Source organism: Caretta caretta, chromosome 5 (genome assembly GCF_965140235.1).
Source record: "Caretta caretta isolate rCarCar2 chromosome 5, rCarCar1.hap1, whole genome shotgun sequence".
NCBI classification, from domain to species: domain Eukaryota; kingdom Metazoa; phylum Chordata; order Testudines; family Cheloniidae; genus Caretta; species Caretta caretta.
The window spans coordinates 5,566,783-5,582,894 of record NC_134210.1 but is presented as its reverse complement, the minus strand read 5'-3'; the positions used below and the strand labels follow the sequence as shown (position 1 = coordinate 5,582,894).

At 41.0% G+C, this 16,112-nt stretch overlaps 1 protein-coding gene and 1 long non-coding RNA gene across 10 annotated transcripts in view; one reads left to right on the top strand and one right to left on the bottom strand.

The window, feature by feature from the left end:
- The window catches only part of UBAP2 (ubiquitin associated protein 2), a 134,325-nt gene that overhangs the window by 50,751 nt on the left and 67,462 nt on the right, over nucleotides 1-16,112 (bottom strand). For 7 of the 9 annotated variants that reach the window (XM_048850952.2, XM_075128337.1, XM_075128338.1 and 4 more), the window contains 5 exons: nucleotides 12,745-12,799; nucleotides 11,327-11,430; nucleotides 6,747-6,806; nucleotides 4,916-4,968; nucleotides 661-728 (listed from right to left, as the gene is read on the bottom strand). In XM_048850952.2, the coding sequence (XP_048706909.1) occupies nucleotides 661-728; nucleotides 4,916-4,968; nucleotides 6,747-6,806; nucleotides 11,327-11,430; nucleotides 12,745-12,799 (340 nt within the window). The remainder of the gene's footprint in view (nucleotides 1-660; nucleotides 729-4,915; nucleotides 4,969-6,746; nucleotides 6,807-11,326; nucleotides 11,431-12,744; nucleotides 12,800-16,112) is intronic. The other 2 variants (XM_075128336.1, XM_048850955.2) reach the window with 1 other exon arrangement.
- Nucleotides 1,143-6,563, top strand: LOC142072095 (uncharacterized). The gene is made up of 3 exons (XR_012668354.1): nucleotides 1,143-1,967; nucleotides 4,824-5,008; nucleotides 6,286-6,563. It is a non-coding gene; the product is annotated as an uncharacterized LOC142072095 (long non-coding RNA).

Genomic DNA, 16,112 nt, shown 5'->3' with positions numbered 1-16,112 from the left:
GTAGCACCTGCAACCTGAGAATCTTAAGGTGTTTTACAACTATTACTGCATCAAACTTGCACCCCTCCATGAGGTATTATTCCCATTTTGTAGATGGAGAAACTCTCACACATAGCAGTGAAGTGACTAGCCCATTATCACACAGGAATTCTGTGGCAGAAGCAGGAATAGAACACTAGGCATGTGCCTGAATTTGCTCCACATTACACATCATTAGGATTTGGAACACACGCCTTTCATATACTTAATACAGCCTCTTGTACACCACAGTGTAGTCAGAGCCTAATACTAGATAAAATCAAGTGTTAATACTAAATCAAATTCACCCCAAAAATTCTGATTAGACATGAGCTTGTCCATTCACATCCATGTCACCTCCTGAGGGCAAACACAGGATTGTTTTCGAGTATTTTCTCCAACAGAACTTTAAAGTGTGCCAAATGCTGAAGCTTCAACAACTTTACAGGGAGCACGTGAAAGAGTTTAGGCTGTGAGAACAGTCAATGCATCCGATGAAGTGAGCTGTAGCTCACGAAAGCTCATGCTCAGATAAATTGGTTAGTCTCTAAGGTGCCACAAGTCCTCCTTTTCTTTTTGCGAATACAGACTAACATGGCTGTTACTCTGAAACCTAGAACAAAGATGTAAATCCTCCCCTACCTTTGCCCAGGAGTGATGTGATTCTCAGCTGGAACAGAAGATGCAGTGAAGACCTTTGTTTCAGAAAGCTGAGAAAGGGGGAAGAAAGAAGGAGGGAGAAAGTGTATTTTAGTTATACGTGCATTGAAAGTTTACAGGCAGCAATATTCAAAATAAATAACCCAACCCTGGTTATATAACTTAGAGAGATCAGGAATATCGAATCATAGTAACAAGTTGCACTGCAGATCACTTTTAAAGGACAAAGAAAACACAGCCCAATTTTAATAAGGACTTGTACACCGTTCTGCACTGATTTAAACACACTGGTGTAAGGCCTGGTCTACACACAGATTCTGTATCAGTATAACTATATCTCTAAGGGGTGTGATTTTTTTTACCCAAATAGTTATTTCATTACAGACCCTAATGCGAATGCAGTTATAGTGGTATAAAGATGCCTTACACTGGCATAAATTAGTTTATTCTCATAATGGCCAGGGAATAAGATATAACAGTACAATATAAGCATCTTTCTAATGGTATAACTGTGTCCACTCTAGGGGAAATGTGCTCCTTTTACTACACCAGTATAGTTAAAGAAAGCCAACTTCTGCGTTTAAACAAGCCTTAAGAAACCAATTTAGCTAAACTGATGAAACCCCCTTTGGTGTAGATGCAGTGGAAGCTGCGGGGCTAGGCGCACAGCACCGGCTGCAGCCCCCAGTGGAAGCTGCGGGGCTGGGGCTGCAGCATCCTGGTTCCAGCCATCCCCAGTTGCAGGGCAGGGGCGCACAGTCCCACCTCCACCTCCTGAAGCGTAGAAGTCATGGAGGTCCAGTAAAGTCACGGAATCTGTGACTGCCGTAACCTCCATGACTAAATCATAGCCTTAATAATGAACAATAAAGAAGGTTAAGAGTTTAATTTCAGCCCAAATAAATTCATAGTAAAGGCTCCTGCTCCATCTATAGTGCCCTTCCCCCATTACGTGTTATTGTAGTACAGACTGTACTATGCTTTCTGCAGCGTTGTGAGATTCCTGCATTATTATGCCACTAAGAAGTCAGTTAAGAGCGGAGTGGTAGGCTGTGATCTGCAATCCCTTAGTTAAATATTAAATCCTTAATATAACATTAACAGTTTTCCATGCCCACTTAACCTGGAGTAAGATCAACAGTGACTAAAAACCCTGACAAACCCTGAAAGCAGGTTAGCTAGAGAGCTTGACAGACTTGAGACAATTTCAAAGTGCCTCTTGGGCATGGAGGGGGAAAAATGTTCTCTATCCAAGGAAAATGGCATGCAAAACAACTCCCAAGATGCAGGTTAGTAGCTCTGCTGTATTTAAGTTTATGCTATGGACTGTGGCAAACAGTAAACAAGCAGCAGATTTGAGAGTCTGCTGGGATAATGGCATTTGTCAGAGCCCATGACATGTGCAGCAGCTGAAACAGATGCCACCAGAGTTTCTTAGAAGCAATTTTATCTGCTTCTGAATAACTGTCTGGGATAACCAATTGTGCTACACAACAAACAAACCCTTCACTAATGTACTAGCACATTCCTAGAAATAGGTGGATGACAAACAATGGTCATCAATTGTTTTTAAAAGTCAACTTCACAGGGGCGCCTCCCCTTCTTACAGGGACGTCCCTTCAAATACAAACATCAGCAAAGTTTCAATTATAAAACCTATGCCTTGTCAGCAAGTATGCAACGTTTACCAGCTGCCAGCCATCTTCCACACCCAGCTAATACGGCTTGGGAGCAAATACTCAAGATGCATATTTAAGAACTGAAGCGAAATACAAAGTAAGAGTAACAAACCAGGAAAATTAGGACCCTAATGGGTATGTCTACATTGCAGCTGAGAGTGTATCTCCCAGCCTGGGTTGACAGCTAGTTTGGCTCAAGCTAGCACACTACAAATAGCAGTGTGGACCTTATGGCTTAGGTTCGCAAGCCCACCCAACCCCCTGGGTCGGAGCTCAGGTGGCTAGCCCTGGCCTCTGCCAGTGCTACAAGGCCACAATATTATTTCTAACATGCTAAATCAAGCCAAGTTCGAATGAGTCAATCTACCCGGGCTGGGAGGCACCCTGTTACTGAGGCCTAAGAAATTAAAACTAAATGAAAATGGTTTTCATGCCATCTTAAATCCTGTTTAAGGGACACTGCCAATTTAATCACACTTCTGTCCAATTTTAAACACAGATCTACTGCTGTTGCAAGTAAAAATTATGATTAACAGAAATAAGAAAAATAGCACTTCTTTATTTTTCAATTTATTTTGCGCATTTGACAACAATTTTTATATGTTTTATGATTATCAAGAGGAAAAAAAATTTAAAATAGGAGATTGTTTGTAAAAACTGGCAGGAAGACTGACGACCAACTGTAGTACCTGAAAATATATTTGCTTTTAAATTGACTTGCCTTCGCATTGACACTGTCCCTTTAACAAAATACAATTTCATATGTTAGACACACTAGGTGGGTGAAGTAATATCTTCTTATATTGTAATTCCAAGGGTCTATTTCTGTTTAAACAGAATGGAGAGTATCACTATCCTAGATTCATAGAGTTTAAGACCAGAAGAAACCATTAGATCATTTAGTTTGCCCTCCTGTATATCACACGCCATTAAATCTCACCCAATTACCACTGTTCTGAGCCCAATAGCTTGCATTTGACTAAAGCATAATCTGCCCCTGCCTAAAGTATATTTCTCATTTAAAACAGTCAAGCTGTGTCTTCCAGCCACTGGTTCTGGCTATGCTTTTCCCCACCAGATTAAAGAGCCTTTTAATAGCCTATACTTTTTCCATGTAAAGGAATCAATGCTTTTGTCCACTGAGAGACTGGATTCCACTAACAGTTCGTGATAGACCAGCCACTGAAGTCATTAGTTTGTTGCATGAGTGTGGTTGGCAGGCCAGAATAGAGGGATCCCTGGTGTGAAGTGAAACAAAGTTAGCCTCCAGTCCTGCAATGAGCTCCATGTAGGCCAACCCCTGTGCCCACATGGAAGTACACGACTTCAATGATGCTCCAAATAAATGTATGCAGGGGTTAGCCTGCGTAGAGTTCTTTGAAAAGTAAGGCCTTGCTCCAGTGATTTGACTATACTATACCAACAACAGAACCACTCCTCAGACATTAAAAGAAAATAGAAGACATTTCTAATTAATCTAAAACTGACATCTTTAAAGAATGCATACTGGATAATAATACTTGACACTTTTATAGCACTTGTAATACTTCCCAGATTACAACCTCCTTGGAAGCTAAGAAAGAATTTTCAGATTTGTCTTTGAAGTGACACAATCCTCTCTCTAGTAAGAACCAAAACCACCACCAGTCTCGACCAAACATTCTGAAGCAAACTCCTCCTCTTCGGAAAATGCGCTTAGAATATCTGATGTCCACATACAGCAGAAGGACCTTGATTTTTAAAGTTCTCCATTTCCTTACCAAATTTCCCCACTCCATCCCAAACTCCTCTAACCTGCATATACAGTGGTTTGTTATTGTTGGGTTGATCAGACTGGACTGGTAGGTATTAATATTATTAGAATACCAAAAATGTGCTAGGTGCTTTACAGATATGAAGCAAGGCCGTTGGCCTGAGAAAAATACATGGACACAGGCTGGGGGCTAGGATGTAAAAAAAAAAAAAAAAATGTGATTGATGTGTCTTGTTAGTTCAATTTTTTTAAAAATATTCCGTTAACACAGACTGACTGACTCACGTTTTGAAAAAAGTCAAAAGTATTATATAGATCTTATAAACAGAAAAAAACGGATCAAATTTTGGGCAGTCACTAAGTTTTAATACTTAATCTACCAGTTCATAAAGATCATTATATAAAGAAGACTCACGATGCTAACGGTGTAAGCTCTTGACAATGCAAGGGGAAATGTGTGTGATTAACTCTCATAAGTGCTAAATAGTAGAGTTGGGTTAAGAATGAAAACAACATTTTAACTACAAAAAAAATCTGTAAAATTCTTATATTCACAAATAGTTCACTCAGCCTGATAAAATGGGGAATAATATTTTTATATTATTTGAATAAAAAGTACAATGGAATTCATCAAATAATTGATTTTATGATCTTCACAAAATAGGAATGAACTAAAAAAAATTTTTCTTACAAACCCTCCATATGTTGCAAAGTATTATACAGGACATTGATATTTGACTTCTGAAGGAGATGCACAGACAGCACAGAATGAATAATTGCTGCCTACCCAACCACATATACTTACATCTTCATTCCAGTCTTCTGCCGTCCATTCTTCTATTGAATTCTTCCATGCTCCTGTTGCAGTTTGGGAGAGAAGAGAAATTAGGCACAAATGGTAAGGCCCAATATCATATTTCAGTTCGCACATTAAAAGCCATCTTACCATCCATCTCTAATTACAGTTATGAATGCAGTACATGCAGGAAATTATGGTCAGGACCATGAGATGCTCTACAGAGTTAGGGTCTTTCGGGAAATATTTTTAACATGTTCTCTAGAATTTAAGGATATTTCTAGCCCTTCTGGTACCAGAGATGGTTTATGTTAAAGGAAAGACTACAGTGTCCTTAAATCAGCCATCATACTCAATAGCACCAAACTTGGTGAGAAATTCACCCACTCACCTTTCCCTGATGATTAAGCTTAACAATGATGGAATCCTAAAGCAGAGTAAAATCTGAGTTCTGCACCACCATAAACATGGGATCCATACTGGCTGCACAGGTGAGCAAGACCTGCTGAGACTTCCAAAGTCTGCATCTGGACCAGTGATACTCAGACCTCAGTGGTTCAGGAGCCAAATCAGCTATCAGCGATCAACATTACAGTGATACGCAGACTGAGGCTCGTTTACTATTTTTATATACATTTCTCACAACAAAATGACTGACCAAGTATTATTTTATCAACTACAATTGGTAAGCAACATAGTAAAAGCAGCCTGATTGGTTAATAACTTAGATTGGCTAGTTTCAGAGTAACAGCCGTGTTAGTCTGTATTCGCAAAAAGAAAAGGAGTACTTGTGGCACCTTAGAGACTAACCAATTTATTTGAGCATGAGCTTTCGTGAGCTACAGCTCACTTCATCGGACCTGTAGCTCACGAAAGCTCATGCTCAAATAAATTGGTTAGTCTCTAAGGTGCCACAAGTACTCCTTTTCTTTTTAGATTGGCTAATAATTATATCACACAGTGTTTTAATATCATCATATGCTGCAAAGAGCCACAGGAGACACACTGAAGAGCCACTTGCGGCTCACGAGCCTCAGTCTGCGTATCACTGGTCCGTGCCCGCCTGAGCTGAAGGCACACAGTGGTGTCCCTTCTAGGGCATTCCCTTCCTGCCTGCTGGCTGTCTCCTCAGGCCAGAATAACCCCATTCCACTTTCCCCTGAGGTAGAAGAGAGCCATTTTACAGGAAAAAATATCTCGTTCCTACTGTGGCAGCATGGCGGTTGGCCTGCCACTCCAGCTGGAGCATGGTGCCAAGCCAGGTATGTCACAAGTTGTAGAGAGCAGGCTGTGCAGTGCAGCAGGTTGACTAATGTTTGTGGAAATAGCACAGTAGTAGGAAATGTGCTTAATGTTTTTAAAACTGGTCTCTTCCACAGGAAACAGCAAGGGAGAGAGTGGGCACACAACAGTCAAACGATTAGAAAGCAGGGGTGCTGGGGCACACACGCTTGAGGCTATCCCAGGAACAGAGCCACCAAATTAACTACACAACCACAAGCGAAGAACCCACCACCAGTAAAATTTCAGTTTCCATCACCTCTGATCAAATGTAGCTTCATAAGACACCTCCATTTTAGTCGCATTCTTGTATTCAGCTCTGAACCATTTGCAATTAATGAATTTTAAAATAAAGCCCCTTGAAGACAGCATCAAATCCAGTCTGTGCTAATTAGATCAATATAGGTGTATATATATCAATATATCTTAGTTCATTCCTCTGTGTGTTTTACATTGCAGCTAAGCCATAGACAGTAGGATCGAACACTGCTGATTTGGCAGCATGAACAGCCCTGCCCCCAACTCACACATACCCCCAAAAAAGAAAGAGGACTTATACCTTGGAGTCCACAATTATTTGGCAGGTCCTGAGCAAGATAATGTCCACTCTGGGCTGGCTCTGTGGAGCAATATAAAATTGCCTGAAACGTCTCTCAATCACACTATACCAAATAGCCTCTCACTGAAGCTCTCCATATAAAGCGTTGAGTCATGTACCTGCAGCTAAGCAAAGTAATTTTTGGCGTTTCCAGGGAAAATTCACCAGATCTCGAATTCCTGAACAAACTCCCAAGCTAGCCCACGTGTCCATGGCTTTTCAGACAGAAGGAAGAACCCAAGTATAATTTAGATGTGGAAGTTAGATCAACCTTTTCTCAGGCTTCTTTCTCCTGGCCAGTGGAGGATTGCTCCCTACAGGATATGTTCTAAATGTACTTTTATTTGTTTCTCTTAAGAATGCATCCTCATATCTACTCTGTATCTGTCTTGTGTAGACTGTAAAGCTCTTCAGGGCAAGGATGGTCTCTGTATTTTGTGTCAGTACTTTAATAATAAGTAATAGTGCTCCAAGTGTTTTGTCTAGTTTTGTTTTACGCAAGTCCAGCAATGGGGCTTCCACCAGTCCCCTGTGGAGATTATTCCAAACCAACAGATCCCACAGTTAGGACATTTCCCTGACATTCAACCTAACAGTTCATTCCATTATTGTTATTTTATACCCCCACTGGATCAACCCATCTTCTGTATTGGCACCCTTCAAACATTTGCAGACAATGAGCACGTCTCCCCAACTACGTAGTTTAGTAGATTAGCCAAGTTAAACATATTTCATTCTCAATCTTGCTTCCAAAGTCAATCCCTCCAGCCTCAACTACTTTGTTGCTCTTCTATGAATTAATTCCTATTTGCCAATGTCTTCCTACGTTGAAGGGCCTGGAAGTGAATACAGAATTCCAGGTATGATCTTACTACTAGCACAACAGGTCCTCTCTTCAACATGTTCATGCCTCAGCAGTCCAAAAAACAAAGAAAGAAAAAAAATCATCACACTGGCTTTAATGCCACCTTTCAGCACTGCAAACTTGAACAATTTTCTGTCCGCTATTGCCCTAAGTCTTCTGGGACACTGCAGTTTTTACAAGTATCTTCTTTCTTTTGAAAGTTTGTGTTTTGTTTTTCCAAGTATGTTTGTTATGCAAATTTCATCCTGGATAGCCATCTGTGGGTGCTTCCATTTTTCTTCTGTAAAAGCTGGTTTATCTGCTTTGCAGCAGCTCAACGACCCAGTAAAAGTGCATTCTACTATTTATTGCTGGTCTGATTGCTACTGTTTTCCTCCTAATTTCTGGCTACTGATCACACCTTTGGGATTTTCTCCCCCTTTCACTCTAGATGCATTAGCTTGCACTTTCTGAGCATGAAACTTATTGTATCCCTGTCTGTTTCTAACCTCCCTAGCTCCCCACTGTGTTGTTATCCTTGTAATTTACAGCCCTTCTCAGTTCAGTAAAATCTGTAGTTTTCATTAAAATGTTCTTTCCATTTCAACAATGGACCTAAAACCCAACCACTTGCAGCTTCCCAGCTCCACCATTACTGCCATCCTCCGAGACTGATACATTGTGGTTTATTGCTCATTGTGGTTTACCTTCTGCCAGTTTCATCAATCACATGGGACTGCATATATCCAAGCCAATCTGAATTACATTTACAACTAAATTTGAGGCACACTATCTGTACTTTACTAAACATCTGATCACATCTACTGCATTCTTCTCATTCACTGATTTTAGAATTCCATTTAAAAAAAAGTGACGGAGTCTGCTATGCCTTGTTCTATATCAAACCCACGCTGTTTATTACTCAGGATCCCATTATTTTCTAGACGCTTTCTCCCATAGCAAGAAGTCGCAAAGAAGTGAACGCATTTGGTGTATTGCAAAAAATCTGAAAGCCGGGGGCACCTCTGGCCACCTGGCAAGTACCCCATTAACCTACCAACTCTCAGAGTGCTCAGGTTTATTGCTTTTCATGTAGGGATCATTCATTTTGCATTTTAAAAAGTTCTCTTTAAGCTATTTATAGAGCATACCCTACAACTATAAAAAAAACAGTGGACAGCAAATAGTACGGAAAGTGTAATAAACAGCTCCCTTCTACTCTTTGGAATAGATTTGTGTTACCTGTTTTAGGTTCTATAAGTTATTTAGACTCCTCCTTGCCTTTCCTCTTCACAAATCAGCAATACTTTGGTGTTGCATTGTAACATCATGGAACCTGCTGGCTTTTCCATGATGACCCAGAATGATGCATCTCGAGAGCATCCATGCAGCCTTTTGCAACTCTTCTGCCATCTGTGACAGCCCAGGACAACATATTCTAAGGCATCTTTAGTGCAAATGGATTACACAAGAGAAGAAGAATTTTTAAAATGCTGAAAAATTGAGCCTGATTAGTGGGGGGACAAATTAACAAGTATGATGAACTCAAAACTGAGTTGATATTAAAAGGACATCTTTTAAAAATCTAAAAAGGCTGAACTGTTTTGTAATTTGTGGTTCAGTGTTTCCACACTAGCAGTCCAGTACTTTTCTTCCAGCTAAACATGCAAAAGCCCTTCTCAATCTGTCTTTCCACTCCTACCTAGAGAGGATTCCTCATTCTGCTTTTTTTGCTGCCCGTATCTTCGCTCTGCATGCATTCTTGTTTCTTTGCATTATTCTTATTCTTCTAGTCACTCGCTCTTCAATATGGCAATTTTTATGAAGTTCCTCCAGGATTCTCTCCCCACATTTTCCTCCCACTGCACCAGCCTTCAATATTCTTCAAAATTTGGTTTCCTGGAATTTAATACCCTTGTACTGATGTGTTCTAGCCCATTTAGAGCTAGGAGAACTTCAGTGGCTCATGCTTTAGCACTGAACTCTATTACCCCCACACCATTTTTCAGTGAATTGTTCTACTCTTGGTAAGTAGATAAGGATAGCTCCTCCACCTGGGTCACAAAGTTGTCCTCTGTGTAACTTAGGAATCGGTGCTTAGTCATATGTAGCTGTTTTTGTTACCCAGACATCTGGGTAGAGTCCTCTATTAGTATACCATCCCATGATTTCAAATATCAGTAGCTCATCCAAGTATTTCTCTAGCTCTCCATTCTTAGTGAGGATGAGACTATCAATTTTTCACTGAAGATTCTTCTGTCTTGTATCTTTTTCTTTCTTCATTAAAGTAGGATTTCACTGCTTCTAAAATAATTACAGTAGCATGCCCTGCCACCCACCTCTCTTCTCTGCCTCTGTATAGCAAGCACCAATGTTGTTAACATTATAGGTGGGATTTCACAACGTGTGGTATCACTTCTACTGACTCTTCTGGCCTTAACTTATTTTTAAAAAACAAACATCAGTGCATTAATACTCTTTATTCTAGGTATATGTGTTTTGCTGCAGGACAAATCTATTCAGAATAATTCATTTCGGAAATACATGCCAGATTCTGATTTAAGTAAAAGCTCCTTTCCACCTAGTTTAAAGTCTGCCTAAGGAACCATATCAGTTTTGAACCGAGGAGATTTGCCTCCTATCCGCCTAAATGGAGAATGACTAACGCAGAAAGTCACACCACAAGGGGCTCACACCATTGCTCAGTGAAGCCGAAATCCTTCTCCTTACATCAGCAGTTGGCTGCCAGTATCAGCCTTTTCCTTTCATTTGACAGTAGAAGATGACCTGCATAGAAACCTGCTATCTTGTGAGCAATTCCTCAGATGGTCAAGTCATCCATTTTCCTCTACTTGCTGGTTCCCAACTGGACTACTGTAACTCACTGCATTTCTCCAGCATGACACAGGATCTTTTGCCCTCATCACAACTCTTGACCTGGAACTCAAAGAAGCAGCATGCTATCCTGTTCTTCTTCTGAGTCACTGATAAGTCAGATCATGTTCTTTGCTTTCCAGTATCAGGACAAGACCACTCCCCTTTCAACCTACTGTTAAACCTACTCTGCCTCTAACCAACAATGAACATTCCACCCTTAAGACTCCACTAATAAATACAAAACCTTCTTAATCTTCATAGAAGATACAGACTGTTCCATTCGTACCCATTCTATGGCCTATTCACATTTCTAGTTATTCCCTGTTCTGGAAGATGGCAAGATCTCTCCCACACCTCAGTAACTAATCTGTTTGCCTTCCTGTATGTTAACGGTGGGAATTTCAGAAGTGTCCGAGTGATTTAGGGGCACAAGTCCCAATGACTTTCAGTGAGACTTGTGCTTGTAAATCACTCATGTGCTTTGGAAAATCCCACCGTAATGTAGCTATCAAAAATTCCCTGTAGGGAAACGGATTTGAATAGCTCCATTCTTCAACCTTTCTTGACTCATAGGGAACTGTTTATAATTTTGCGAACGAGAACTACCCTTCTCATTGTCTAACCACAGAGCTGTACGTATACAGCCGTCCTGAGGCTGGAGTACAGCAGCAAGCTGTGTTAAGTGAGCAAATACCCATGTCAGGGGAGAAGTATAAATATTTTCAGATGTTCATGAAAAAAACACAGCAGAACAGTTATTTTAATGGCAACTTGCTACCGCTTTTCATTCCAGCTCTTCCACTTTTGGAAGCCATCTTACCAGTTCCATCATCTGCATCATTCTGACCAGTCTCCCAAACCTCTGGTTTTGGCCCAAATCCGTCTGTGGCAGAAGTCTCCGTGTAGTCTGCAGGATTAAATGTCCTAGAGTTTAAAAAGGGTTGGGAAGAACAGAAATACGCAGAAAGTGAATACCAAAACCACACAACATGAAATGCCCCAATTTATGGTCTATATTTGTATTAGATTTTTACCAGTTCTTGTCTTTCATATAGGGCTATTTTGATAATTTGTGTTTTTCAGAAAAGTCAATTTCTTTTTACTCCCAATAAGGGGGTGATGGGAGGGTGGGGGTGCGACCAAAAACCAGGACAGTATTAAAAAAGTCATTGTAAAGAATCTGAACAAAAAACTTAGTTCCTGGAAAAGTTGCAATACCAGGCAAACCGTTCCCATCCTCATTAAACATTACTTTACAACCACAGCACAACACTTATCAATTGGTCATTTCTCAGCAGTATACTACTGATGAGAATCCCTTGTCACATGCTTTTAGGGTGCCTGACATGTATGCAGGGCAACAGGTAGTATATCAATAAGATGATGGCAGGGAGGTGTTCTGAAATACCCACTGAAGCCGAAACAGCTCAATATCTAAGAGGTAGCCGAATGGTGACCTGGAAACTAATTTTTTGATTAAAAAAAGGCGGCGGCGGCGGCGGGGGGGGGAGGGGATTGTTTTTCAACCTGTCACATGAGAATTGGGTGAGAAGAGGGAAAGAATAAGGCGCCGGCATATCTAGGGGATGGAGGGAGCCAAGACACAAAAAAGAAGAGAAAAGGTTAATTTTTATTATCTTAACACCACGGATATGATCCACAAAGTTACTGAGAGCAAATAATGGCTAAATATAAAACACTAAGAATGGAGGGAAGCTCCCGCAACTTCTGGTAGAAAAGATTAGATTCACTTGTCTTTTCGGGGGGGAGGGGGGGGGAGGGGGCAGGGGGGTAAGAATCTACGTGCTACAAACTACAGCCATACAGCCAAACAAGTTTCCTTTCAAACTGGGCTACAAACCAGCCATGCAGAACTTTCAACCTGCAAAGCCTCTGGATTGACTTGGACTTTCCTTGTGGGGACTGGGTTACATGGGGACACGTTCAGTTTTCTGAGGACTGGGAAGGGATTTTGTTTAAGGGGTTGGGGTTTTTTTGAGTGTCTCTGACATGTTGATGCTGGTGTACTCACGTTAATGTTAATTTGCCTAGAGATGGGAACAGTCACTCTGCATACAATGAATCCAACTGGTATTTCACAGACACTCTTTCACAGTTCTATATGCTTTCTATCCACAGCAATATACAATATATTTGTCAAGTAGTATTAACAGATTAGACAGCAATTAACACTCCTGCTGTGTTTGATTTTTCCCGAGAAGTATGCGCATCACTTACCCCATGCCTTGGGCTGAAAATCTCCCAGCTCCTCGCCCTCTACCACGTCCAAACCCTACAAGAAGAGTGAACACCCTTTAACAGCATCTATACAGATGAGCTGATTGCTAATCTGTCACAGGAGAATACTGGGTTTGAGGAAGAAAGCTAGAATGGGTGAATTTACTAAATATAACTTCTCTCTCCTCAATTCCCCTCAAAGTAAAAATCCCTCCTCTAATCTATACAAAGAACAAAATATTAGTTCATCATAATATTTAGTAGTATAGTAAAGCAACAATTCCTCCCCCTCCTCTTAAAACTAGCAGAGGAGAGGATCAAACAGACCAAGGTAAGGGCCAACATAAAATCTTAGGTACATCACACACATCAAGACAGTGCCTCTACTGTTGAATGTATGTCAATAAACCTAGTTCTGTACAGTACACAAATTAAACTTGGGTGGGCAAATATATACTAGAAACGACTCAAACTGTATTTTTTTATGTCTAATATGGAGATATATAGCTATCATATCTAAGTTCAGTGTACAGTCCTTACCTTTCAATTTCTTGTGCTTGACTCCAAGGCCTGTACAACAAGCCCCAGCCTACACCTCTGGCCTAATCGTGTCACACTTCCTCTCATTCCTCTGCTGTACCAACGTCAGCCTCAACAACCCATTTTGTTTCCCTCTCCTACTCCTGGTCTGGGCCTTTCCCCGCAAGCTGTCCTTTGTGTAATCTCAGTTCACCACGCCGAAACTCTCGCCTTATTCAAATTATAATTAAGGCTAAGATTTTGTCACAGATATTCCTTGTAATAAGTCATGGACAGGTCACGGGCAATAAAGAAAAACTCACGGAAGTCCATGACCTGTCTTTGACTTTTACTAAAAATATCCCTAGGGAGCTGTTGAGTCCCCACAACCCCCTCGGTGACTGCAGAGGGGGCCCCGCTAGCAGCTCTGGGTTCCCACACTGCCCAGGGCAGCCAGGAGCTGCAAATTACCCCCAGACGGTTACTTGGAGCTGCGGGGGCCCCGCCACCAGATGCGACCAGGGTACCCGACAACTCCCAGCCATCGCAGGCAGTCGGGGGACTTCCACGACCTCTGTGACAAAATCGGAGCCGTAACTATATCCAGTGACTCCCTTCTTACACGATTCTCAGAAGAAATTAGTTAAGTTTATATTTTAATGTAACACCAAATTATTCCCTCCTTTGGGTTGTACTCTTGACATCAGCCTCAGACTATAAGCTTTTTGGTACAGGAACGGTCTTTACTTTCACGTCTTGTATAGTGCTGACCACACACTAGAATCATTTACATTACTTTGAAATGCTAAAATAGCAGACTGCTGTTGGGATTATTAACAGTCTTTCATATGTACAATGCATTTTCATATCTGGCTTTCCATTTATTTTTTGCTGCCAACAGGTGATGGCATTACACTTGGAGAGGAAAATACATTCAGAGTTCACAACTACCTATTTGCATAACAGAACCCCTGGGAGCCTAGAGATCCAGCTACACACCAAAGCAGAATATTTTATTATGGGTGCAATTACAGGTTACCAAAACAGGGATCTTCAGGTTGCCCCAACTATCAGGACAAGTATGAATTTGTAACATTACCCTGCTATTGTAATCTTTTAGGGCTCCCAAGTACTAATTACAGTCATGAAGCAATTGGACATGTGTGTGAATGTAAGCTCTTAAACACATACAAGAAAGCAAGGCATTGCTTGCCTGACCTTAGTATGTTCCAGGAAGGGCATTAAAATTTGGACCAGGTTAATCTGTTATTGGCAGATCTGGCCTCAATCTTTCTGTAACTTCTCTCCAAAAGAAGAGAAGCTATTCAACTCAAGGTACCTAGTCTGCACAGCAGGACTGGAAAAAGAGGACATTGTCATGATTCTTTAAGAAACAGAGTCCAGAGAACCCCAACAATCACAGCATGAATATTTAGACAGATAGGACACGTTTCAGATTTTTAGGGAAAAGTCCTGCCCCGGGGCTGCTTCTGAAAAGGGCTGAAATACCTAACATAGGCAGATGGGTAGGAATGCTTCAAGGACTCTTCAGCAACATCATTTTGGATATTGACAGAGGCAAGACACCTGGATAGTAACCTACAGAACTAGACGGGGTGTTTAGAGCAGAAAGATATTGATTGAAGCAGGAGGCATTTGTTTCAATAGCTAAAGCAGAAGTATAAGAAGCATACGAATGGAGAGCACCTCTTCTATTTGACCAGGTGAAGGCATTATAGAAGGAGAACTTGAAACGTAGATGAAAGATCAGATCAGATCAGAACATCAGAATGACCATACTGGGTCAGACCAAAGGTCCATCTAGCCCAGTATCCTGTCTTCCGACAGTGGCCAATGCCAGCTGCCCCAGAGAGAATGAACAGAACAGGTAATCATCAAGTGATCCATCCCCGGTTGCCCATTCCCAGCTTCTGGCAAACAGAGGTGAGGGACACCATCTCTGTCCATTCTGGCTAATAGCCACTGATAGACCTATCCTCCTTGAACTTATCTAGTTCTTTTTTGAACCCTGTTATAGTCTTGGCCTTCACAACATTCTCTGGCAAAGAGTTCCACAAGTTGACTGTGCGTTGGGTGAAGAAAACCTTTTTTGTTTTAAACCTGCTGCCTATTAATTTAATTTGGTGACCCGTAGCTCTTGTGTTATGCGAAGGAGTAAATAACATATCCTTATTTACTTTCTTCACACCAATCATGATTTTATAGACCTCTACCATATCCCCCCTTAGTCGTCTCTTTTCCAAGCTGAAAAGTCCCAATCGTATTAATTTCTCCTCATACAGCAGCTGTTCCATACCCCTAATCATTTTTGTTGCCTTTTTCGGTACCTTTTCCAATTCCAGTGTATCTTTTTTGAGATGGGGCAACCACATCTGCATGCAGTATTCAAGATGTGGGCGTACCATGTATTTATATAGAGGCAATATGATATTTTCTCTCTTCTTATCTATCCCTTTCCCAAAGATTCCCAACATTCTGTTTGCTTTTTTGACTGGTGCTGCAACTTGAGTGGATGTTTTCAGAGAACTATCCATAATGTCTCCAAGATCTTTTTCTTGAGTGGTAACAGCTAATTTAGAGCCCATCGTTTTATATGTGTAGTTGGGACTATGTTGTCCAATATGCATTACTGTGCATTTATAAACTTTGAATTTCATCTGCCATTTTGTTGCCCAATCACCCCATTTTGTGAGAACCCTCTAACTCTTTGCAATCTGCTTTGGACTTATCTTGAGTTTTTTGTATCATCTGCAAATTTTGCCATCTCACTGTTTACCCCTTTTTCCACATCATTTATGAATCTGTTGAACAGCACCGGTCCCAGTACA